The sequence below is a fragment of the Macrosteles quadrilineatus genome, unplaced genomic scaffold (assembly GCF_028750875.1).
Source record: "Macrosteles quadrilineatus isolate MER2022 unplaced genomic scaffold, UCM_ALF_1.0 Scaffold_5__1_contigs__length_97177068, whole genome shotgun sequence".
Classification (NCBI taxonomy): Eukaryota; Metazoa; Arthropoda; class Insecta; order Hemiptera; family Cicadellidae; genus Macrosteles; species Macrosteles quadrilineatus.
In genome coordinates this window covers 4,525,069-4,549,572 of record NW_026542598.1, presented here as the reverse complement: position 1 = coordinate 4,549,572, position 24,504 = coordinate 4,525,069, and the positions used below count along the sequence as shown (strand labels likewise).

The following is a 24,504-nucleotide window of genomic DNA, read 5'->3' as shown; positions in this document are numbered from 1 at the left end:
TTGTTCATCAAACATAAATCAAAACAGACTTCGACAATATGACAAGAAGTTTACAATTGTATCCAAAGTCAATGACTTTACAAACTGGATGAAAACTCTGAACAACCGGATGTCAATACTTCAATACGGATTTCAATTGCTATACCGGATATTGATGGTAAAATCATTCATCGATTTCATCGGTTCCGTCGTATTTTCGATTTCCTCAGTTGTAAATTGTAACTTACGTAGGACCATAGATAAAACCATTGACTATACCTACAGGTAGGTATGTATAGTAGGTATATATAGTCAATGATAAAACATATACTGTAGGACGGAACAAGATACTTGAAATACCGCAATACAAAAAGGTAAATTGTAAATAACTTATGGAGTCAAACCGTTTATTAAAATTCGGAATGGCATTTCTATATTTTAAACTATACAAAAAATACGATTGCTTTCCAAATGATCGAAATTTTACTATACATAATAAAACATTGGGAAACGAACTAAATTTGTTTCAGCTATAAACAAAGTCATAATGAATGACCCTTCAAAGCCGTCTAGTCGATCTGGGCTTTATTTGGCAAGGAATTGTGTTTAATCCATCGTGATCTGCAGTTGTTAGGAATGAATTGGACACAAATAAGTAAATGTGGTAGTACTAATATTCCGCGATATACAGTACAGTCACTGACACGGTCGCATTTGTTATCACTCATGTCACAAGTGTTTGTGTTATCACGTCCGTACAAATCGATAGCTCACGACGAGTTGGTTTATGCTGGATTTGTCGCATCCTCGTAAAAACAAACTTATGAACACAACACACAAGCACACAAGCATGTGACACAATAATGTCGTACACATCCCCAGTTTAGAGGGATCGAATGTCAGCTGACCTATGACACATGTAACCGCAAAAATACCATATGAAAACCCAAAATAAAAAGAATTGAACAGTAATCTGATACATCCAATCACAGACAAATGGAATTAAATATAGACCGACGGCAGTGCTGCGGTTAGCATAAATTCTAGCGTCCACCGCTGTGAGCGAAGTGTAGTTGCGGCGCACGAGATAAGTAACTACACGGCTCTGCCAGCAGTGGACGCCAGAACTTATGCTAACCACAGCACTGCTGTCGGTCTATATTTAATTCTATTTGTCTATATTCAAATACATATATTCAATTTTCGCAATAAGCCTATTGGAACACCAGTCCTAACTTAAGATCGTGAGGTGCATAAACTACAAATAATGTAATTTTGATAATTAATACCGAAAGTAAATCCAAGTAAAAAGAATCATATGGTTTAAACCATGTTCAATGTGTTTATTTTCGCAAACATTTTATAAGGAACCTCAATAGAAGGGCAAAAAAGTAACTAAGATATCAAATAATGATGAGATATTCTCTTGGATTTCAAATGAAGCACATAGTAAACAGAATCTAACAATAACTGGTCAATAAAAAAATGCGATTTTTGCAATCATGCAGTAAGAGTTGCCTCGAGTAAAAACAAATCGTGAGACATCTGTCCACCCCATTATTGTAGCAAGTAGCTAACCCTAAGTAAAAAGAATCCAAGTGTAGCTGATCCAACAAATGTGTCACCTAGTCTGTCTGTCTACAATTCAGCCTTGACATTGGTAACGGCCTCAATCATACAGTCTGCCATACTAGATATAATGCGAGGGCAGGGTTATTAATATAGGCCTAAACTTTATTTTTTTGATGGCCACTTCTTTACAAAACTACTTAGCCTATATATTTTTCCCCCGAAAATAACACCCTAGATACACATAAAAACTGCCAAATTAATTGTAAAAATGTATGTGGTACCTACATTTGTTTCGAAAAATTTTCCAACCGTACAGCTGGTTTTAAGTAGCTAAATTTTTGAACGATATAATTTTTTTACTGAGTTATTTTCAATGTACGGCTAATATAATTTTTCATTGAAGAAACAGATACTTTGGCTTAAGATATTAATTGCGTAAAAATAAAATAAAAATCGCCATTGACGGTGACAGTTTTGAATGTCATCATGGAGCTTATTAGGCTTAAACCTGAAGTACATAACGTTAAAATGAAATTCGAAATGCAAGGTTGAAATGTGAAACATATCTTACTCAAGACATGAATACAAACAATTTTGAGAATGTAACACGTTTTATTTATGTTTTAATCACAATTAAAATGTATTTGAAGGGGGGGGAAATCAAACTCTTCAGTTGTAAAACAATTAAATAAATAACGTAAAAATATTGGTAACTATATATTTGCGACAGAACGTCAATCGCGGCCCAGCATTCATGTTTATGCGAGAAGGTTCTTTGAAGAAACTTCTAATTTTAGTTGGAAAACAACAAAACCGAGTCTAGACTGTTTAAATAAAAACAGGTTTCAGCTTCGTTGTCCAAAAGGAATTCCAGGAACCATTTTTTTGTCAAAACCAAAAGTGGGGCGAGGCGAAGGGATGCTCACAAAAGGGCGGCTGGCACGCTCCGACCCCTCCATGCTGGCGACGTAAACAAACTGTGGAACGTACAACGTTCTGGTACAAACTGTCATATACAATTATTATATACGTATATTTTTGACGAATATTGAACGATAGTATAGTAATATTTCATCTACAATAACTAGCACAGTGTTCGAACGGCCAAAATGGCTGAACATGTTTATGTTTGGTAGAGACAAAATACTGTAAATAAATTGTCCAAAAAAGGGTATAATATTACGTATTGAATACCGAGTGTCAGAAAAGGAGTACAAATTTAAAATACATATAAAATTATTAAAACCACAAACTTATTTTAAGTTTCGACCAAATTAAAAATTAATTAAAATCTCTTAAAATTCGAAATAATTTACGGATTGTCACATATAATTACTTTAACCACAATTTTTGAAATATGGATCACAATTGAGATTTTTAATAAATATACATACAATGTAATTACCGAACACAATCCTTCCAAATGCACCGAACCGAACCCGTATGTCCACCACAAGCAAATTACGTCTGGACTGGACTACCGCGAGCGCGGGAGTTTTGTTACCAACATGACGGCGCTGTAACGTCACAGACCGAGGTTGGTAGCACTGACGGTCGATCGAGCCACCCCTACCCCCTTCCACGACCCTCTTCTACTCACTTCCTCTACACTCAACCTCAACTCTACCCCCTGCGTCGATACCGTCCGGCTCTATATTAATTTATTCCTGAGGTCTTTTGTTACGTTGTGGGATTGTTGGCTTTCATCGATGTCAATTTTTCATACGACAACACATGAAAGGGGACAACGGTGGGTTGGTTCACCTTTGGCCGATTCTGGGTCTGAAGTCTGAAGGGTTGAAAGGCGATAAAACGGGTGGTGTGGGTGATAAGGTGTAGTGGTCAAAGTGGGGGTACGGGTTCAAATCCATTTGATCTGGAAATGTCACTACACCACCCATTATATAAAATAAAAATATACTGTAAATACACAGTGTAAATCACACAATAAAAATTGCTGAAAAATCACAGAGTAAGTATTTCATACACATATTGAATTGCAAAGGAAAACAACCGCTTGCCACTTCCGTGTCATTTCTAAACACAGTTACTGCTAACTATTGTTTTCCTTGCAAAACATGGAGACCTAAAAACCCATCATTAGCCCTAATAAGTCTGGTATTGCTGCAGTTATGAGGAAATAACTCTTTATTTAGATATGTTCTATGTCCTCCAGCTATGCCCATGTTCTGTCCATAAAAGATAACTGAACTTCTACAACATAGTCATTTTGCCCAGGACTAAAAAGTTATGTATATTGTATAGTGCTCTGTCTAAAACGTTTTGAAATCTTAATGAATTAAAAATTTAGAGAAAGTAAACTACAACCTAATGCCTTTAAGGGTCAACCTAATTATTATCAATTTTACTTAAATTTGTATACATTACAATTAAAAGGTAAGTAATCCACCCAATAGTAATCTAGATAGTGTTCAATGGACAATCACACCACACATCATACTGTATGTGGAAGATTAAATTAGGATGAGTGTCAAATGAATAGTTAGGTATAAAACAAATCAAATACTAACAAAAAGCATACAATTGTTTATTATATGACAAAACCGATCATAGCGAAGTTGACACTCAACAAAGATGCGTATTATTGTCATTTGAGTTGTTTCTACAAGTCAGCACTACTTTATGGCTACTCCCCTCACACAGTATGTCAACAGGCCCATCAGCTTGTCAACTTTTATCTCACCATTGCCTCTCTGACTGACAGTTTCATTGCCTCCACTCCTTGTGGCAGTTCATAATGTATACTAACAGCATACATTGATATAATGCATTCATCAAATGTATTGAGTACTAATCTGTATTAATGCAAAAGTATTATGTAAAAGTATCTGTATTATATTTATTTTTGTGTAGTAGAGTTTTTTTTTTCTTATTTCATTAACTGTGAAAAGAGAATTTAAACTAACCATGCATCAATAGGACACATTGATGTGTATCAATAGGATTAACAACAATACTATTCAAGGCACTGTTACCAAATCCCTCATTGATGATTTAGTTCCAACAAACATTTATTCAGGTACTTGATCAACTTGATGTTTTCGACAAAAGTAGCGGATATATTTTACTTTATTTTTTTACAGCGAAAGTTTTTTTTTAAGAGTAAAACAAGCTGATTATTAATGTGACAAAGGAAAAATATCATGACATGAAAAATTGTCCTGCCTAAATTAAAATCTCAGACAAAAACTAGCTATATTTGTGTGGTAGCTCTCAACATTTTAAGGGTGTTGGTATAGTTGGGGGTATGTTGAGGGGTTGAGTGATGAGTGAAAATGGGTCAACCCCCCCCCCCAAGGGCACAACTGTCCACCCCACCTCATCTTACAACTCATCTTACCTTCTAGGATTTGGTGTAGTGTTCCTAGTTTTAGAACAAATAGCTATTAATATACACCTTATGGTTGTCTGACTTCAAACGATCCAAGAACTTTGATAAATAATCTAATTATATAAGGTAAACTTATGCACAGTACTTGGATTATTAAATATTAATTACTTCATAAATTGAAGAATACGTTGGATTATTGTACATTCATACATCAGGATATTTATTTTACAGGAACAAATAATTAAAGGATGACTGTTGAATTAAATTATTGTTTTAACCAAACAAGATGAATCTGGTTTTGAAAGATCAATCAAAAAGCTACAGACATATTTTTTTAAGATCGAATAGGGAGCGGAGCGAGTGCTGTCGAATTTTTTGCCGCTGTGCGGTTCATTAACCGTCAAAACAGTAAGGTAGGCCCGAGTACCGTTTGACTTAGACTCCCCAAACGGTAAGAGTAATTCCGGGGAGGGGTATTGGTGTAACAGGGTTTAGTGGACAGGATGTTGACCGATTAGAGTTTCTTAACTGAGTTACTATAATATCATTCAATCAATGAACCTTCATTAAATTTTTTCATAATCTGCAAGTTTGGTTAGGTTTTTAATTTCATCCCTTAAACAAGTTTTGCTCATCCTTAATGAATATCAACAATAAACATCAGCTTAAGAGTACAAATATTCCAATAAATACCTACACTTTACTAGCACTTGGTTCATAACTTTAAAATGTCAATAGATTGCTGTACATCCCTCTGGTAGATTTTCAAAGGAGACAACTTTCCTTAGCGATGAAAAAATTCCCTACGGTGCATTTCATTTAAAAAAATTAAAATACTCGGTACATGTGTTTATCAACTTGTGCCACGGGATCTTCCACGATGATAAATATTTGTTTATAAATTTGGTTAAAACAGCAGCAACAATATAGATAACCTTCCGACCACTGTTTTTGATATCCTGGTAAGGAAGCACCAAAACAGGTCAGATAACTTTAGCTCACGGAAATATACAATGTTAAAAAATATCTTACACAAGATGAAACAACAAACAATGTCACAAAGGAAGTTTTCTCTCCGGGGATATCATTTTAGTGCGATTTGATTGGTAGACATAATAGGAAGCTTGATAGCAAGGCTGTACACTCCACCACTTTAAATATTCGGTAAACTGTCTCAAAGTAAACTATTCGGTAAATATTAAGTTTTTGTAACTATACTTTTAAAAAAATGATTTGACAAAAATACATTTAACAACCAGTTTGAAAGAAATTCTAAATTATTACAAAAATGAGGTGACTGTCAAACCATTGTGGGAAAACCACTGGACCATAATGGTTGAGATTTAGCTCAAAGACACAAAGTGACCAGGATTACCATGCTTATTCCTGTTTTCATATCAACCAAGAACTTTGATAATGACTGTCAGATATCTATGGTCGAACTTTCAAGAGCAAATATTGGTTTCTCTCCATTGCAGCGATAAGAAAACCCTCTTATGTTTATTTTAATTGCGTTGTTGATATTTACTTTGTCTATCTTTAAAGTTACCGTATGAATTCGGTTTACCCTATTAACTAGTTAAGGAAAATAAAATTTTATCAAACTGTTAATACAGTAGAACCTCTACCGTCACCCTCGGGGGACCTCAGGGCTAGGAGCGTGACGGTTAAGCGAATAGATGGATAACAGAAATCCTATTAGAAACCAGAACAGCGAGTTGATTTAAAAGGTTTTGGAAGAAATTAAACCACGTGAAAAATTGTATAATACATATTTATATTCAAATTACATACAAGAGCAATACAGAACTGTTGTTTTGTATGTTGTGTTCAGTGTTTGTATAATAAATAATAAAGAATAAATAATAAATAATCTAAGTAGGCTACTGGTAGCGGTGTGAGAGTGACAGTTAAAAGGGTGCACGGTTAATTGAGGTTCTACTGTAGGCCTACTGTACTGAGTTTTCAATCAATTATGGGGTAGGTGCTGTCTAACAGTTTTGTACAGTAGAGATTAAGTAACCACATTTTCCTCATTGGCATCTCATCCCATTGCAACGGACAGGTAAAGCTACTATTTAGTATATTAATTTAAATATATTGGTATGTTAAATATTAATTGCATTTTAGAACTATCATTCACTTAAAATTGTCTTCGTGCTTAATTAAACATGGTTAAAATAAGTAATGGACTAGTGTTATTTAGCCATGTTAGAATGTTATTTAACCAGTAAAAAACATTCTCAAACACTTTCTACTTCAACAGCAATAACCTATTAGATGTACCAAAATAACTTTGTAATTAAACGAGCTAAAGGCAGAATAAAACAGGCCAACTGGATTAGAGGAGACAAATGACTGAAAGCAAACAATTAAAAAGCTTATACAAGCTTTGTTGTAGAAAGAGTTATGTGTTCTAAAAGTAAAACGTAATTTGAAGACAAAATAGACTCCTAAACGAGCTTAACACTTTGGCAGCATCCGCTAATGCAAAGCTATTGTTGGTTTGTTAATTTTAAATCCATGCGGTTTAAGTACTAAACTCCTTTAAACTCTGTAAATTTTAAGATCTTTTTCAATAGTTTTTTTTTACGCAGAATCATGAAAGGGGGAATCTTTTTTAGGGGACATTAAACAATACCCTAATATTTTATTTGTGTGTTTAAAAAGGTAGGTAACTTTTAACAGAACATTCAATTAAACCAAAACAAAATAAAAACCTCCATAAAGGTTTTTAAATCTTGGAAATTATTACTTGATCGAATTTTTGGTGCAGTATAATCCTAATCCAACATGCTCATTGTTGTAACAATAGATATATTTAGTACTAGCAGAGTTTGTATTTCCAGGCCAATTGGAAAATTTGAAATTAGGGAGTTTTGAAAATGCCAGTTTTTGACTTTTGACCCATTCAAAGTAATTATTATATAATGTACGTTGTTACAGTATTTGCTCCTATTTGGATGGCCATATATTAAAAAAATTTGGGTTTTCTTTTCCGAGTTTGTTTGGCTCTTCTACCCGACCGATTTTCATTATTGAGGTCTCAAATTGAAGGTATGCACGCACAGATTTGCCATCAAGCATCGGCATATAATTATCTATAGTATTACTCGGTTTATACGTAAACGAAATTTGCTCCCCATGTATTTCTTATGGGAGTTAAATTTGGTTTTTCTTTGCCGAGTTCGTTTGGCTCTTCTACCTGACCGATTTTCATGATTGAGGTCTCAAATTGAAGGTATGCACGCACAGATTTGCCATCAAGCATCGGCATATATTTATCTATAATATCACTCGGCTTATAGGTAAACGAAATTTGCTCCCCATGTATCTCTTATGGGGGTTAAATTTGGCTTTTCTTTGCCGACTTTGTCGGGCTCTTCTACCCGACCGATTTTCATGATTGAGGTCTCAAATTGAAGGTATGCACGCACAGATTTGCCATCAAGCATCGGCATATATTTATCTATAATATCACTCGGCTTATAGGTAAACGAAATTTGCTCCCCATGTATTTCTTATGGGAGTTAAATTTGGCTTTTCTTTGCCGAGTTTGTCGGGCTCTTCTACACGACCGATTTTCATGATTGAGGTCTCAAATTGAAGGTATGCACGCACAGATTTGCCATCAAGCATCGGCATATATTTATCTATAAATCCTACTTGGTGTATACGCAAATTAAATTTGCTCCCCATGTATTTCTTATGGAAGTTAAATTTGGGTTTTCTTTGCCGAGTTCGTTTGGCTCTTCTACCCGACCGATTTTCATGATTGAGGTCTTGAATTGAAGGTATGCACGCACAAATTTGCTATAAATCATCTACAAATATTTACCTACAGTATTACACGACCAGAACACATAATTTGATTTATTTTATAAATCTTACTTTAATTAAATATGTACCTTTACCAGTTATAAATTTAAAATCCTATATATTTTAGTCTAAGAACCTTCAATTAAATACTGGCTTTTATTTAAGCTATTAGCTATTCAAATCGGACAAGTTTCAAGCAAACGCAAGGTGAATAACCAATATAAAAATTATTTTTCATGAGGTTTTAATATGGTTAAAAATCAATGGCTCCATTATTGTTCATGTTTTTCTATATCTTTTAGATACAAAATAATCAGTAAATTATAGGATTTAATTTTAGATATTGATTGTTTCAATCAATTAGGCTCAAGGATACAATATTACTCGAAATCAAAAATTTTAAATTTGATTATTTCTCGGATATAATTATTTTAGCGCTGCGGAGCAGCATGATGGGCCCTCTAGTGTTTACTTAAAATGAAACTGATAAACAGTGATGAGTAAATCAAGTTTATGACCTGTGTCACCCGCAGAGGAGATAAGACTGGCATAACCATTCATAGCTTCTAGTTAAACTTATACGATGTTGTAAACTACTGTACATTGCATGACCGGAAAACCACAAGGTATTAAACTTGAATATCAAAAAGATTGATTAAAAAAGGCAAATTATTTATTTATTTTTTTAAATAAAAATATAGCTTAAAACGTAGAGAGAGGAAACAACAAATATTTTTCTGAGTAGGTATAGGCCTAACATGAGTTGTTAGTGTTCTTCCATGCGAGGTGAAAAAGTCATTGATGTAACATAACTACTTAAGAATGTGCAATTTAAAATAGCCTATAGTATACACATAATACATAATACATGGAGACTTCACAAATAAACCAACCAAAAGAAATTGGCTTTAGTATGTTATTAATTGTTAATATTCTGTTGTTTTATTTTTTTCCTTGATTACTAAAGTTACTGTTACACTAGTTTAGAAATTACATGCGTAAAACAAGGGTTGACATTTTCATCTGTGATAGCATACATATGAATATTTTACTGGATTAATAAGTTCGCTTTCAATTCCGAACGTTAACTGGGACAATCAATGTCTGTACTAACAGGGTCTGGATCAGTGTGGATTAAAAGTAGTTGTATTTTAATGAATAAAAAAAGTTCTAGACTAAGTAGTTAGTGCTAAATATTTTATAACTCACAGTGAAATGACCCATTCAATGAACTGGCTGCTGAAATGCTGCTGTATTTGTCCGTAGACTCCATTTTGCTGAATGAGACTCTTGACAGATTTCTCAAGCACTCCTAGTTTCACACTGAAAAAAATTATTAAAATAAAATATTGACCAAAATAGTTCATTAGGACCACTATCAAACAGATTGTTGTATGTGTACCATGAGCGTATTTTAAACAGTGGTGATAGGCTTTTTTTGTATCTCCAATACTGTTGATGTTAATCTCAACAAAACTTAGACCAACTATAGATTGCTACAAATTAGACGGTGTGTAGGGAGGAATTAGGAAAGGCTCTCAACAAAACTGAGTCATGCCAAGTGAATCCTACAGCAATTTTAAGAATACTGTACAAAATAACTAGGTAAAGCAAGCAGGGGGAAAGAAAATTACTGATGGTATTTAAAATAAGGTACTTCATAAAATATTGGGCCCAGTTTATTAAGAAGGAGTTTGTTGCATAAGAAAAATAGAGAGCTGCGTGCCCGATACAAAGAGCCTGATATAATAGCGCTTATAAAAGCCAAAAGAATTAGTTAAGAATTAAGAAGTAGTTGGTTAGGCCATGTACATCAGAGACAGGATGGCACAAGACTGAAGGAGGTTTGTGAGGCCGTACCTACAGAATGACAGGTTGGGGAGGCGTAAATTAAGATGGTATGACCATAGATAAAACATACTCCCTTAGTAGATTTGTCATCCTTATAAAATAGCTGTTTGAAACCAAATTTTATTGATAGTTCTGTACGTCGCACGGTAGAGGTTGTGTTTTGTTTACAAATTGTTTCTTGTTATTTCAGTCATTTAAAACTTTTTTTAAACAAATAAAACAACCTAAGCATAAACAATAACTGGTGTCCTAGTTATATAACCAAACAGTAAAGCACAAATCATGAAAATAACCCTAAAATAATAGAAGTATGACACATCTGGTATTGTCATACTATAGTGTCCTAGGGTATCACAAATAATGTCTATAGGCTATGTACCACAGTGTAAGTTAGATAACTCCAAAACTTAAACGGATTATGATTTGAGTTCCAGATATACCATTTCTTGAAATCGTAGCCTCGTTGTTTAAGCCAATGTTCCAATAGTGATAAAACGTTTAGATTTTACATAAATAAACAACCCGGCCAACTATAACCTATACTTTTTCTTACTAATCTAACCTAACTTCAAAACACTTAATGCAGCCACGAACACGCATAATCCCCGTCTCCCCTTTCCCACATGCCTAAATAAAGTATTTCCGAGGTTATTTTACATAGTCTACAACCCAGTTGTATGATGAGGATTATTACTCTTTGTCTTGCTGACTCATAACCAGTGGCCCATAGCGAAGCGTCAACAGCCCAAGTGACGTAGCATTGGCCAATAGCGACGCGACAACAAACCTGTGACGGCATTGCCACATCGACATCTGTTTAGGTTGGTACTTGCCATTTATCCCTGATATGTGCATAAAATCCCTGAAATGGGGATATTATCCCCAGTAAATTGGGTTTTCCCGTTTTAGGTATTTAATCCCGCATATTAAAAAAAATCCCATATTTGTTGTACAAATTACCCGTCTTCCCATGAAATTACCCTTTTGTCTCGATGTTTAAGCGACTTTTTCCCCCCACCCAAAACCCCGGATTCCCACTCTGTCCCCTAGTGAGTAGGAATTATTGCTTATAAAAATGACCCTGTTGTCTCGATGGTTAAGCAAGTTAAATTAGCTTGTTGTCTCGATGTTTAAGCGAGTTAAATTACCCTGTTGTCTCGATGTTTAAGAGAGTTTTCCCCCCACCCAAAACCCCGAATTCCCACTCTGTCCCCTAGTGAGTAGGAATTATTGTTGGTATAGGCCTAAAACCGATTGTAGTTATTAAAGGAAGCCTTGGCGACAAAAAAGTTATGTAGGCTAAGCGAGTTGTAGTATTGATGTCAAAGAACAGTTTAAGAACGTTTTTAAGTGCGTTTTAGGTGAGTTTTGGAAACTGAACAATAACCAAAATGAGAGAAGGTAACTTAGCTAAGAATACTTTAAGAAAGCCATTAAAAAATTAAGTTAAAAAAACGATGACTATACAGTAGGCCTAGTTAGGGAGTGTCATCAACAATAGGCCTAGTAAATTAAAAACCTCATGTTTACAAGTTCAACCTACCTATTTTTGGGGCTAAAGCATTAAACTGAATTCAAGCAGTTTGATTTGTAAACTGTACAAGTTAACCCGTACGGTTGAATAATTTCGGTTCAGGTTAAAGTGTCAAGCACCACAACAAACACACTACAACAATAAACAGGCGCAAACATGAAGACGATTGACGAAGCTAGAGCTAGAGCAGATTGAGCAGAACAGCAGAGCAGTAGGGCTAGGGCTAGGGGCTAGGGCACCGTCCTCATTCTTCAATTAATTTGAACCTTTGTAGCGTAGCGCAGGCAAGGCAGGCAGGCAGACGCGACGCAACACAAAATTGAAGGGAGAGGAACGAATGAAACGGAATGACGAATGAGGAAGCTTCAATGTTCGTGTTCAATAATGAGGAAATTTGTTTTTCTTGAACTGAACTGAATTGACAGACTGGATCGAGTCTAATTTTTATTGATAAACATTGATTATATATGCACAATGTGCACAATATGGTTATAATCCACTCATACTCATCTCTATGAATGTGTATAGTCAAAAATGAAGATTGGATTAGAATGAATCCATGGCAATAGAAGTAGACTTCTCATCCCATTGTAAATTTTGAAGCTCGTTTTTCATGTCTAGTTCATGTATGCCACACTGGGCGCTAGTGTCGACGAAATTTTGTTTCTATTATTTTAGGGTTAATTTCTTGATTTGTGCTTTACTGTTTGGTTAAATAACTAGGGGACAATTTATTGTTTATGATTAGATCGTATTATTTGGTTAAACGAGGTTTTAAATGACTGTATTAACGGGAAACAAATTATAAACAAAACACGACCTCTAACATAAACCGTACAGAACTAACAATAAAATTGTCTTCAGCTGTTCCATTACTGTAGGATGAGAAATCTACTAAGGGAGTATGTTTTATCTATGGCAATAGTCAATATATTTTGGTACTTGTTGTTACCTGTGTTCGTTCTCAACAATAGCCAAGTAACTGAGTAGATATGACATAATGCGCGTAATCAGTATGTCTGATGTAACCGGTTTGATAATTTATTTTATGGCTTTTAAAACTGGGCCCAGCTGTCCTTAATCCCAGCTGTGCCAAACAAATATATATATATATATATATATATACAAACATACTCTTTTATACTTATAGATATATTTGTTTGACAGTGATAAACTCAGACACCGCTGAACCGATTGCCACGAAACTTGGTACATACGTGGAGAATTTCATGGAATATGTTTATACACCATCAATTTTGTGATCCGTCCAATCGGCTCCGCCCCAGTGGCTCTGGAGTTTCCCATGTTAGCCTTATGAGAAATGGAATTAATGAATCTTAACAGCTGTTTCAATTAAACAAGTTGGTTCTGTTCTATGATGTTCAATAGCATTAAAGTTACAAGGATTACCAACAGGGTGCAGCACTATTATTTCTTTTACATTTATGACAACAGCTAATTTGCAACCAAAAGGTGAGTGAGCGTAGCGAACGAACTTCAACCTAGAGGCGAGTTATCGTAACGAACGAGCTAACCTGAAGGCAAGTGAGCGTAGCGAACGAGCTAACCTGAAGGCAAGTGAGCGCAGCGAACGAGCTCCAACCTAAAGGTGAGTGAGCGTAGCGAACGAGCTCCAACCTAAAGGTGAGTGAGCGTAGCGAACAAACTTCAACCAGGGCGTGATTGAGCCATGCGAACGAGATCATCTTGAAAATTAAGAAGTTAAACGGGGCAAAGCCCGCGGGTTACAGCTAGTATAAGTATAAAAGAGGATGTTTGTATATTATATATTTGTTTGTTTGTTTGGCAGTGATAAACTCGGACACCGCTCGACAGATTGTAATGAAACTTTCAGGCATTATTAAGCATTATTCAAGGAAGGTTTGTGTGAAGTTTGGTGCAGATCTGTCAAAAGGGCTCCGCCCCAGTGGCTCTGGAGTTTCCCATGTTAACCTTATGAGAAATGGAATTAATGAATCTTAACAGCTGTTTCAATTAAACAAGTTGGTTCTGTTCTATGATGTTCAATAGCATTAAAGTTACAAGGATTACCAATAGGGTGCAGCACTATTATTTCTTTTACATTTATGACAACAGCTAATTTGCAACCAAAAGGTGAGTGAGCGTAGCGAACGAACTTCAACCTGAAGCAAGGCCCCACTAGAAAAAAAAAACTTTTTTCTAGTGGGGCCTTGCCTGGAGGCGAGTTAGCGTAGCGAACGAGCTAACCTGAAGGCAAGTGAGCGCAGCGAACGAGTTCCAACCTAAAGGTGAGTGAGCGTAGTGAACGAACTCCAACCAGGACGTGATTGAGCCATGCGAACGAGATCATCTTGAAAATTAAGAAGTTAAACGGGGCAAAGCCCGCGGGTTACAGCTAGTTAGTATATAAAATTGTCCAGGCTTTCTTGCTTTTTCCCTGGTAACATTTCCGCCAACCCAAATTCAAAAAGAAAATATTTCATTTCAACTAAGTCAGTAAAATGTTAGCAACACATGTTTCCATAAATTGCAACTAAAATATTAACAGCAATTAAATTATCCTGCTGATCATAATGCAAACAAATGTTATTCTGTTCTTCATAAGGATAACATGACAACTCTAAAAGCCACTGGTAGAGAGAGCCCAAAAGGAACGTTTTTAAAAATGTAAGGTCAGTTTGCAACATTTTGGTATATAAGATGTGGGTTTTAACCTTAAAACAAAAAAGCCTTTTTGTTCACAAAGTCTCATGTAGCGTTAAATAGATTATAAAAAGGTAAAACCTGAAGCCAAAGCCAATACCCTGTTGGTTAAGGTGTGCTAGTACGACTCTATAGGCCTACTCTGTTGTTGTCAGAAGTTTGTTGCTATATATGATATGTCCTTCTAAACTGCATACAACTATGTTAAATGCACTTAATCTAAGCTACAAATTCGACATGGGATTTGGGGACAAGTCAAGGTGCCACCCTGACAACATACCGCAAACAAAAAGTTAAGGTATGGTAGCTCGTTGTCGGTGAAAACTCCTTGAAGGGGGCAAGACATGGACATAAATGCAGTAATTAGTGCTTTTATTTATATCTATAGTGCAAGCAAATCAACCCACCTGCCACCTAAACATATAGGCCAACCCCGAAAATGGATCTTTCAATTACTTCACAGTTAGTGAATCTACAGTCGATGGCGAAAAACATGCAAAGGCCTATAATTAACATCATGACTTTAAATAGTGTTAATCCTAATGCTGCTTTAGTTTTTGTAACACTAAAGAGTGTATTCTTTGATTTGACCACTAACATAGCCCCCTTAAGCCACTTATAATCATGGAGCATGTTTCCCGCCATGATATTTATTTATGGCTTTGTTACCAGAGCTTTTTGCTAGTTAAATCAACAGGAAAGTAATAGCTTGATGTGAGTTATGATCAACCTGGCATGTCAATGGCTGTCTATCTGCGCTAATGAGTGACCCCTTAATTAATAATTAAGCTATAAAAATAGTATCACTCAACTTGCTTTCAATTAGACTGAAGTAGTGCGCCCTGTAGCCATAATTGTCAGTCCATGTACCTAGTGGATAATGAGGTAAGCGTCTAGGCAGGCAGTGCAACTCCGAGGATCGTGGATCAGATCGGAAAACCCCCCACCACTGCTCCGTGCCGATGGCGTGACGTCAACCATTACCGCAACGATACGGAGCTGAGTCATGAGCCTTGGCGGTGTAGTGTATAGCGTGTCGGCATGAAGGTGCAGGGTTCGAATCCCGCTGGTAGCACTAACTTTTTGTCAACTTTTTTTTTCATATCAGCAAGTTTGGTTGGTTTGGTTAGGTTATGACGGTTTAATTTTATAATTAAAAATTATAAAATTGAATTTGAGACATTTATAATTTTATTTTTAGAAAAGAACTATTTTTTTGATTAGTAAACCTTCATTCGAGTTTTTCACTATCAGAAAGTTTGGTTAGGTTATGACAGTTTAATTATATTTAATTTAAATTTAACCTACAAACTATAAGTTTTGACAGCGATAGTGATAACAATTTTCCGCGAAAAGTAAGGCGATGCTGATGCGCCGGTATAATCATCGATCTCTATTAACTTATTACTATAGAGATCGATGGGTATGATTCGGAAGCGTACGATATGGTGCGGTGGTGGGAGGTGTTCTGATCCACGATCCTCGGAGTTGCACTAGATGCCTAGACGCTTGTGAAATTGAGCCCCCCTTGCAATATGTGATCATATTATTATCTTGACTTTTCTTGTCATCACAGTTCAATTCAAAACAATCCAGAATGTAACAAAAATTGTAAACATAGGCCTAATAGAATATTACAAACAAAATAAGGCAAAATAAAAACCATGTCACACATGTATAAAATTGTATATATGAAAATTTCTTAACAACTATTGATACAAACATGACAGGCAACAAGTTAGTATAAGATGAGGTTAAAAAAATAATTTAATAAAATGCTCAATTCGGTAACATATTAAATATTTTTACAAAACGTTTCAAATCAATAAATATAGATGATTGATAAATGCTATGATGTCTATTGCTCATCTTTTTCTTTAGCTCCGTGCTTTAAGATACGAGTGAACTCAATGTAGTCGAACATTCCACTCTTGATAGGTGCTTCCCTGTACATCTCATCAACCTACAACAAATACATAAAATTGTTAACGCATGTAATAGTAATGGATAACTATAAAACTTCCATTTAAGCGTCTTGGGATGTCAACTCCATTAACAGGACTAAAGTTGTGGCACACACAGCAACTCACAGTGCACCAAAAATAATTCTTATCCAGAACAGCCCTAGCACATTTAGCAACTCTTGCAAGGCTGCTTTAGATTGGCGCAAGGAAGAGGAGAAATCCCCCATAAAAGCAGGTGGAGAAGGGACAAAATCATTCCTAGCTAATCGCACGTTTAAACCGCAGGATTGAAGCCAGTCCTACTACCTTTCAAAAGCAGCCATTTAGTTGCCTAGCTAATTATGCGATCGATTTGCATTTTTTTACTCTGGTTTTGGATGACATTGGTTTCAGCTTAACAAAATGCCGTTAAAAGGTAAAACTATTTCCTGAGCCTAGGAGGAATTTCCACTTGGTAAGCTCATTTTCCGATTAATTTCAATTTTCGATAGATTTGGCTGACCCAGAGTTTAAGTCAAAGCGTAAACAGTTAAAAAAAAAACTGTTTCCTGCTACACTTACATCCTCATCGGAGAACCTGTCCCCCATGCTGATGAGGAGTTCCCTCAGACGTTCCTCGTTGATATAGCCGTTGTTGTCCTCGTCAAAACAGCCGAAGGCGTTCTTGATGACATCCTCAGGGTCAGTCCCCTGTAGCCGCTCGCCGAACAGAGTGAGGAACATGGTGAAGTTGATGGGACCAGGGGCCTCGTTCATCATACCCTCCAAGTACTCGTCTGTTGGGTTCTTGCCTTGAAATAAAGGAAGGTTTAAGATTACTGCCGTAGATGTTTAAAACTACAGGATAGAGAATGTCTCATAGTCCAATAGAAATTGTAATGGAACTTAATAACAGCTATTTTGTATTCTTTAGTAATTTGGCAGCATTACAAATTACCTCAATCACATATTATATACTTACTTATTAGTGTTAGCTAGCTGTAACCTTTTTAAGCAAAAATGTTGACTTGCACTTTACTTGAGAAGTATAGGCTAATTATTTAGTACCCTTATTTTCTTTCTTCTATTTAATCAATTAGTTCCAAGCACATAAAGGGCTAAATAAATGTGCTTGTTTGGTGGATTGGATGCCTGCCCAAGCTTGTACTATCCAATCATTTATAAATAACTAATCAGGAGTCAATGAAATACCATGTGAATAATGAGCTGAAGCGTACTTGTTGACTTATATTTTAATTAGACCCCAACCCTACTAATTGTTATTATCCTACATGCTTCATATCTGATTGATTAGCCTAAGTACCGGCAGTAAAAATACAGACAGCGTGATAAATTTCAAAATAAAACGTTGCCTTGGTAAAAGATAACTGCCATAGGCCTACCAAAGTAATTTATTTTGCACCACGTTACTTTGGGGTAGGTCAGAACTAACCCCTACTAACAACTACCCCCCCCCCCCATAAGCCCTCTTCTTTCAATGTTTCATGGATAGGCAAAAAAGTCAGTTAACACGGAAATGGTGAAAAAATTCCACAGTAAACATGTAAAAAAATTTAAATTAATAAACTTTCTCCTCAGTTAAACCTGTTCAATACTTCAAATGAGCCTTCTATAAACAATACTTTTGCTGTTTTAAAACCATAATCTCAAATAACATAGAGATAACTTAAAACGTAAAACATGAGGAGTCAATATGTGGTACGGAGGCGCACCAACAATTAGATGGTGCCTTACATGAAGAAACTTTCAAAATAGAGGATCATTGTCAAAGAAAAGCCTCAATGGGCTTATCATTCGCTGACGTCTCATGATCATGCTAATGTTAGGTACCGTATATATCTTTCAAGTACAGGAAGGGACAGAAAAAGAGGTACCTATGTCTCTGCAAACCTACTCCGGTGTAAAGTCATATCACTTAGAAATTCTATGTGATGATAAAGTAGCCAGATCATCCATGTGAAGGGTCAAATGATGAAAACTATAACTTTTTAAGATGAAAAATTAACTGTTTTGTAACAAAGGTCTTACCAAGAGATGCAAGCATATCATGCAGGTCCTCCTTGTCAATAAACCCATCTCTGTTTTGGTCGATCATGTTGAAAGCTTCTTTGAACTCCTGTATTTGGGCTTGATCAAACATAGCAAACACATTAGAAGTAGCCCGCTGGGCCCTCTTCTTGGTTGTGGCTCTACGACCGGCTGACTTTCTGGAAGACATTTTGCTGAAAGAATAAGAATGGGTAAACGAGGCTGGTTTTTTATTAGGTATAAATAACATTCAATTCCTCGGCCAGGATAGCCTGAGGTGTTGTTAGGTGGCGTCCGATCAGGGTTGCCACCCATCCCGATTCTGCCAGGACAGTCCCAATTTTGTTCCTAATGCCCGTATTTAAGCCTATGTTAATCCGGAGGGAGGGGGGAAATGTCCCGATTTTTCCCTAACCTAAGGTGGCAGCCCTGCTTCCGATAATTGAATCCTTGGAACAAGGGTCAATTACCTTATACCTAATCCAGTGATTCCAAAACTCTTTTTCTTATGTACGCCTACCGGTACTTAAATTTTATCACTTGACAACACAAAAATAGTTTGCATACACCTGGAGGTGAATTTAGAGTACCGGTAACTTATTATTCATTACCGGTATTTAAAAAGTGGCGTCCCCATCTTAAATAATTGATAAAATTGAAAGCCAAACTAAGTTAACAATTTTCCAAATATAGGCCCTACCCTAACTTTTAAGTGGAATTTGAAAGGTGGACCTAATTCTAAATAGTACATGGAAATTTTACAAACTGATACTTTTAAGGAGTACATGAGTTGCTACTTAGACTACTGTTTGTTGAAAATACAAAACATCTGAGTAGAAGTCTCGATCATTTTCGAATTAGGGTCGAGTTTATCACGTAGGATAGGCCTCTACTTTGGCAATAGATAAAATATGTACCCTGAGGAAATGAGTTAGGCCTACTGAGTACTAGGTGTAATTGTTTTTACTGATGTTGCTTTAACTAAGGAGTGATATTACCAGTATATTTCGAGTCAGACACTTTAACCAACAAAACAACCTAATCCTCGATCATACGTTTTGCTCTTTTAACACAGTTGCCATGAACGAAGTTAATGTTTCAAGTTACCTGTCCCAAAAATCCTAAAATAAATTACCTTACTCATACTCGACCATCACCTCGTAAGTTAGGCGGTTAGTCTAGGCCTAAGTTACCATGGGCTACCAAGTACAGCAGAGGTCTCAGCGTACGCCTACAACCTTAACCCAACCTTGACTCAAACATTGAATAGGCCTACTTAGTGGTCTAAACCTAATGTTTTGAATGTTTAACATAGTACCTAAAGGACTAGATTATGCTAAATATTTATAAGATACCAACTTAAGTTAAGACGTAGGGTATGTTAACTTAAGTTAAGTGAGGTTCAATCAAGGAACTGCGGGTGATTTAACTTAGCATCTTGAAGTTTAAATCAAACTGTCATGGTGTGTGAAATAATTTACTAGGCCTATATTGAGCAGGCCTAGGTTCCATTTATTTATTTTCAGTAGCCTAGGTTCTATCAATATCCCAAGTGGTTGGTAGTAACAGTAGGCTAAGTATGCTATGTTTCAAAATGTACATTTAAAACATATTTTAACATTTCTTAAACTAATTCGTTGAATAAGTTAGTGACTCATGATTCTTACAAATCTCCACGTTCTTAGTCGATGAAAAATAAATTCCTTGGCTAAGCAGTATTCAAGGCTGAAGCTATTGTAGCTTCTGGGCTTATGAAATCTGCTCTAAAAACACCAAATAAAACAATGAATCGCCAACCTTTGATTTGTTCAATCTCTCAACTTTATTAAAATGTCTAAGGCTAGAACAATAATAGAATTAGAGGAACAAACCTTTGTGACGTCAATAGATATTTGACAACTCCAACTCGGCCAACACCTAAAGCTTTTTACTGATGAATCAGATTCTTTCACAGCTGAGGTTATGGTATCCAGGTTCTGTACAGTTCTACCACACTATTGTCAAACATACGCTATAGAATCTGTTGTGAATAAAGCCCATTAACCGAAGAAAAATGGAACTAAAATATAAATGTATGTATAAAACTCTGTATAAAAAATTATTTATCGAATAAATTGTGAAAATATGAGGAGATGCTGCGAAATTGGTACTGGACCAGTAAAACTTTGGTTGGCACTCCTGAGAGTAAAGAAGAGGTTCCATTGGTCAGTCCTCTTTACGAATCACCTTGCTTGGCTTCACGCGGTAAATTCAAGTTATAAATTTTTAAATCAAAACCATTTTCAGTAGTTGGCAATGTATTTTTGTATCACAGTCATATATTATCAATCTATGTATACCAAAAAACAAAATCTATTGTTTTCCATTACTTACTAATCGATATTTGTCACATTTCGGGCGTTTTCTTGCACATATGGCTCCTCTTTCCATTGGTCTACTTAGTGGATTTCTCTCATATCCATAAAAGGTAATGTTCTTCAAGCAGCTGGCAAGGTCCTATAATAGTTGTACTTCAGACATTGCCTTATACCGAGAGATTGCAAACGAAATTTCACTAGTGTGGGCTGAATGCAGATACCCTTTTCATTAAATAATTCTTACACTGTTATTTGTTTCCAGAAATTATTTTTGTATTTTATTTTTTGTGTTTTTAGGCCAGTAGCCCAGTGTTTGCATTAATGGCATTTTAATGAGTGTTAATCATTCCCTTTCTTTTTCCACTTTACTAAACATACCTAGTTTAAGTTAGTATAGTTTTATATACCGTTGGTATAACGTTGGCTTCATTTCATTTCATAGTTTACTTTATTCATTTAAGTACAATACATAAATAAAGGAATGACATCAAGAGTAATTTAATAAAACCAACTTAACTAAAATACTCATAATTATTTATGGCGGAACAACATACGATGAATATTAATAGCCTTTCAGATCAAATAAAGTAAAACAAGCAGTACAATATGAAAGTTTATACATGAAAATATCAAAATAAAAAAAATAATAGATAAAATTATTTTAAAATCAAAAGTTTTAATTTAAATGAAATAAAGCAATTAATAACTTATAGAACTAAACCCCTTCAAAGGAGTACATCGTTGTAATTCATTAGGCCTAAATCTGTCTTTTACTGATAATACTGTTTCATAGACATACAGTACATTCCATAAACAGTCATAATATTTTCAGTTTTAAAATGTTCCTTGACTGAAGTTCTACGTTTTAAATTGCATAAAATTCTAACAGCTTTCTTTTGCTTTTTTAGAATTGATTAGCATTTTTGCTGCACCATAAAGTGAAGTTCCAAATGATATGATTGAATGTATTTATGAAAAATATATAATTTTTAAAGTTTCCTTTTCACATAGGGGTTTTAATCTTGTTAGTGCATAAAGGCCAAATGAAATTTTAGGAAGCAACTGATCAATATCTTTTTGATGGTTTGGAACTGTACCCAGCTGTCTTTGATCATTGGATCCTTGGTTTTTTTTTTTTTAAATGGCCCTTGCTAAAGAAACAGCTGATCTTCACAGATCAACTGATCAACACTTCATTTTTTTTTCAATTTATAAACCTAAGAATTTGATGTGGTCTTTATTTTTAATTGTGTTGTCAAATTAAAAACTGAGGGGTGATCAATTTTGATTGAACACTCAAATCATCATCAGACCCATAGGCGAATGTTTGATGGGTCTATTGGGTCTGATGATGATTGGAGTGTTTAATCAAAATTGATCACCCCTTATCATCCCCCACCCATACCCCTTATCATGTTATATGTATTTAACGCCTTGTGAGTAAACAGTATAAGTGTAAATATATTATTATAAGTGTTATTTGACGTATCATTTGTGCTTTCAGGTTTGTATGTACAAATTGCATTAATTTTAAATATAGAAAGTTGCAAGGAGTCCAAATGTTTTTCATAGTAATAGTAATACAGTTTAAAATTTGGTTACAGTTTTTTGTATCAGACTGACAAATTTTGGACTAAACTGCATAGTAAATAATTATACATTGACTAAAAAAAACAAAAAAAAACATTAACAATATACTGGCATTGAAACACTTAACAAAATGTATAAACAACCTAAGACAAATTTGGTATTTACTCAGGGGAGGTATAGAAGAGGCTACGATGACAGCTGTGGGCTTCTTATTAGCTGAGGGAACGCCATTACCGTAACAAAACGGTCGGTAGCCATCGGCCTCGGTGGTCTAATGGTTAGCGTGCCGGGCTGATATACTGTAGGACCCGGGTTCGAATCCTGCTGGTTGCATTAACTTTTTGTCCAAGATTTTTTTATTATGAGCAAGTTTGGTTGGTTTGGTTCGGTTATTACAGTTTAATTTTATTATTAAGTCATTATAACATTTTAATTGAGCAAATTCTAGTTTTATTTAATAAACAGAATTATTTTTCCGATTACTAAACTTTTGTTATATTATTTCCTTATCAGCAAGTTTGGTTAGTTCGGTTAGGTTATGATAGTTTAATTTTATAATTAAAAAACAATAAAATTGAATTTGAGACATTTATAATTTTATTTTATGAACAGAACTATTTTTGCGATTAGTAAACCTTCATTGCCAAAGTGCGCTCTACTACAGCGCTGTTCACGGAGGAATTTTGAACTAAATGCCTCATTCGTACCTCCCCTAAGTCAGACCCGACAAATTTCCAATTTTCTGGCTTTCTCCTAACCTTTCACCCATTTCAGACACTCAAAATTGTATACATTTTTTCAAAACATTATTTGAACAGTTTACTAATAAATGTAGATTTAAAAATATTGAATCAGATGGAGACTTTCACTTTGGATATTTTTCTTTACTGATTGTGCCATACACTTCCAACTCATTTTTCTTCACACTAAGACTTTCAAGAATTGTTTATGACTGCGAGAAAATTGCTTTTCAAGTCTCCAATCTTTTTAAATGGTTATGGCTTTCTTACTACACCTCATAAAGAAGTGAATGAGGGACATAACAATGTTTCTTCCGAGTTAAAACTTTCCCTTTTAACTCTGCCATCAAGAAAGTGACAGACAATAGACATCGTTCTTTATATTTGAGTTCTAGCATTGACTATGGTTCTAGCTAATTCTATAACTAACACCTTATTTGCCCCACCTCCAAGATGAGTTGTTTGAGTTATTGTTGGAGTATAGAACACCATGAATGTCTAACAAGTTGTGTAACCTAGGAGATAAACTGGGAATAAATACACTATAGGGCATCCAGTGTACAAACATACTTGGTACAAAACTTGAGAGGTTTCATCTGCCTCTTGCAGATTAGGTGGATCGGAGAGGCCAAACTAAAATAAAGAGCGAGTGACTTTCTGATGAGAAGTTACACAAAGGGTAGATTTTTGTGAGTCGTACAACACATTTTCATATTTCATAAGATGTAGAGCACTGTTTTGATCCTGAGAAAATTCTGTAGCTTTTTGATGGTTTGGAACTTTACCCAGCTGTCTTTGATCATTGGATCCTTGGGTTTTTTTTTAAATAAATGGCCCTTGCTAAAGAAACAGCTGATCTTCACAGATCAGCTGATTCCATTCTACACTCACCTGTTGCATTCATATTCAGAATGTACCACTTTGCACTGACTTAAGAATTGATAGGAATAATTTTGATGATGGAGAAAATGTAGTCATAATAATTGAATTAATGTAACTTTGGGAAAAGGGTAGTTTGAAAAAATAATTAAAA

At 35.2% G+C, this 24,504-nt stretch overlaps 2 protein-coding genes across 5 annotated transcripts in view; both read right to left on the bottom strand.

Annotated features, from left to right (window-relative positions):
* Window positions 1–12,242, bottom strand: part of LOC128994009 (influenza virus NS1A-binding protein homolog) — a 56,688-nt gene extending 44,446 nt beyond the window's left edge. The window contains exons 1-2 of one of the 3 annotated variants that reach the window (XM_054418197.1): window positions 12,117–12,242; window positions 9,932–10,045 (exon numbers count right to left, since the gene is read on the bottom strand). In XM_054418197.1, coding sequence (XP_054274172.1) covers window positions 9,932–9,995 — 64 coding nt within the window. In that variant the 5' untranslated portion in view covers window positions 9,996–10,045; window positions 12,117–12,242. Of the gene's footprint in view, window positions 1–2,956; window positions 3,070–9,931; window positions 10,046–12,116 lie in introns of those variants that run through there. The other 2 variants (XM_054418199.1, XM_054418200.1) reach the window with 2 other exon arrangements.
* A 4,299-nt stretch (window positions 12,243–16,541) lies between these two features.
* On the bottom strand, window positions 16,542–20,787 carry LOC128994576 (myosin regulatory light chain sqh). 2 transcript variants are annotated; one of them, XM_054419224.1, is made up of 4 exons: window positions 20,656–20,787; window positions 18,785–18,978; window positions 17,318–17,547; window positions 16,542–16,755 (listed from the first exon to the last, which is right to left on the bottom strand). In XM_054419224.1, the coding sequence occupies exons 2-4, from the start codon at window positions 18,972–18,974 to the stop codon at window positions 16,651–16,653; spliced, it is 525 nt and encodes a 174-aa protein (XP_054275199.1). In that variant the 5' UTR covers window positions 18,975–18,978; window positions 20,656–20,787; the 3' UTR covers window positions 16,542–16,650. The 2 variants fall into 2 exon arrangements, with proteins under 2 accessions (XP_054275199.1, XP_054275200.1); XM_054419225.1 differs by lacking the exon at window positions 20,656–20,787 and adding an exon at window positions 20,452–20,579.
* Window positions 20,788–24,504: the final 3,717 nt, after the last annotated feature.

Coding starts and splice junctions, on each gene's coding strand:
- LOC128994576 (XM_054419224.1), bottom strand. CDS start 18,974: ATGTCTTCCAGAAAGTCAGCCGGTCGTAGAGCCACAACCAAGAAGAGG. Junction 17,548..18,784: donor TGATATGCTTGCATCTCTTG/GTAAGACCTTTG, acceptor CTTTATTTCAAG/GCAAGAACCCAACAGACGAG. Junction 16,756..17,317: donor ACAGGTTCTCCGATGAGGAT/GTAAGTGTAGCA, acceptor TATTTGTTGTAG/GTTGATGAGATGTACAGGGA.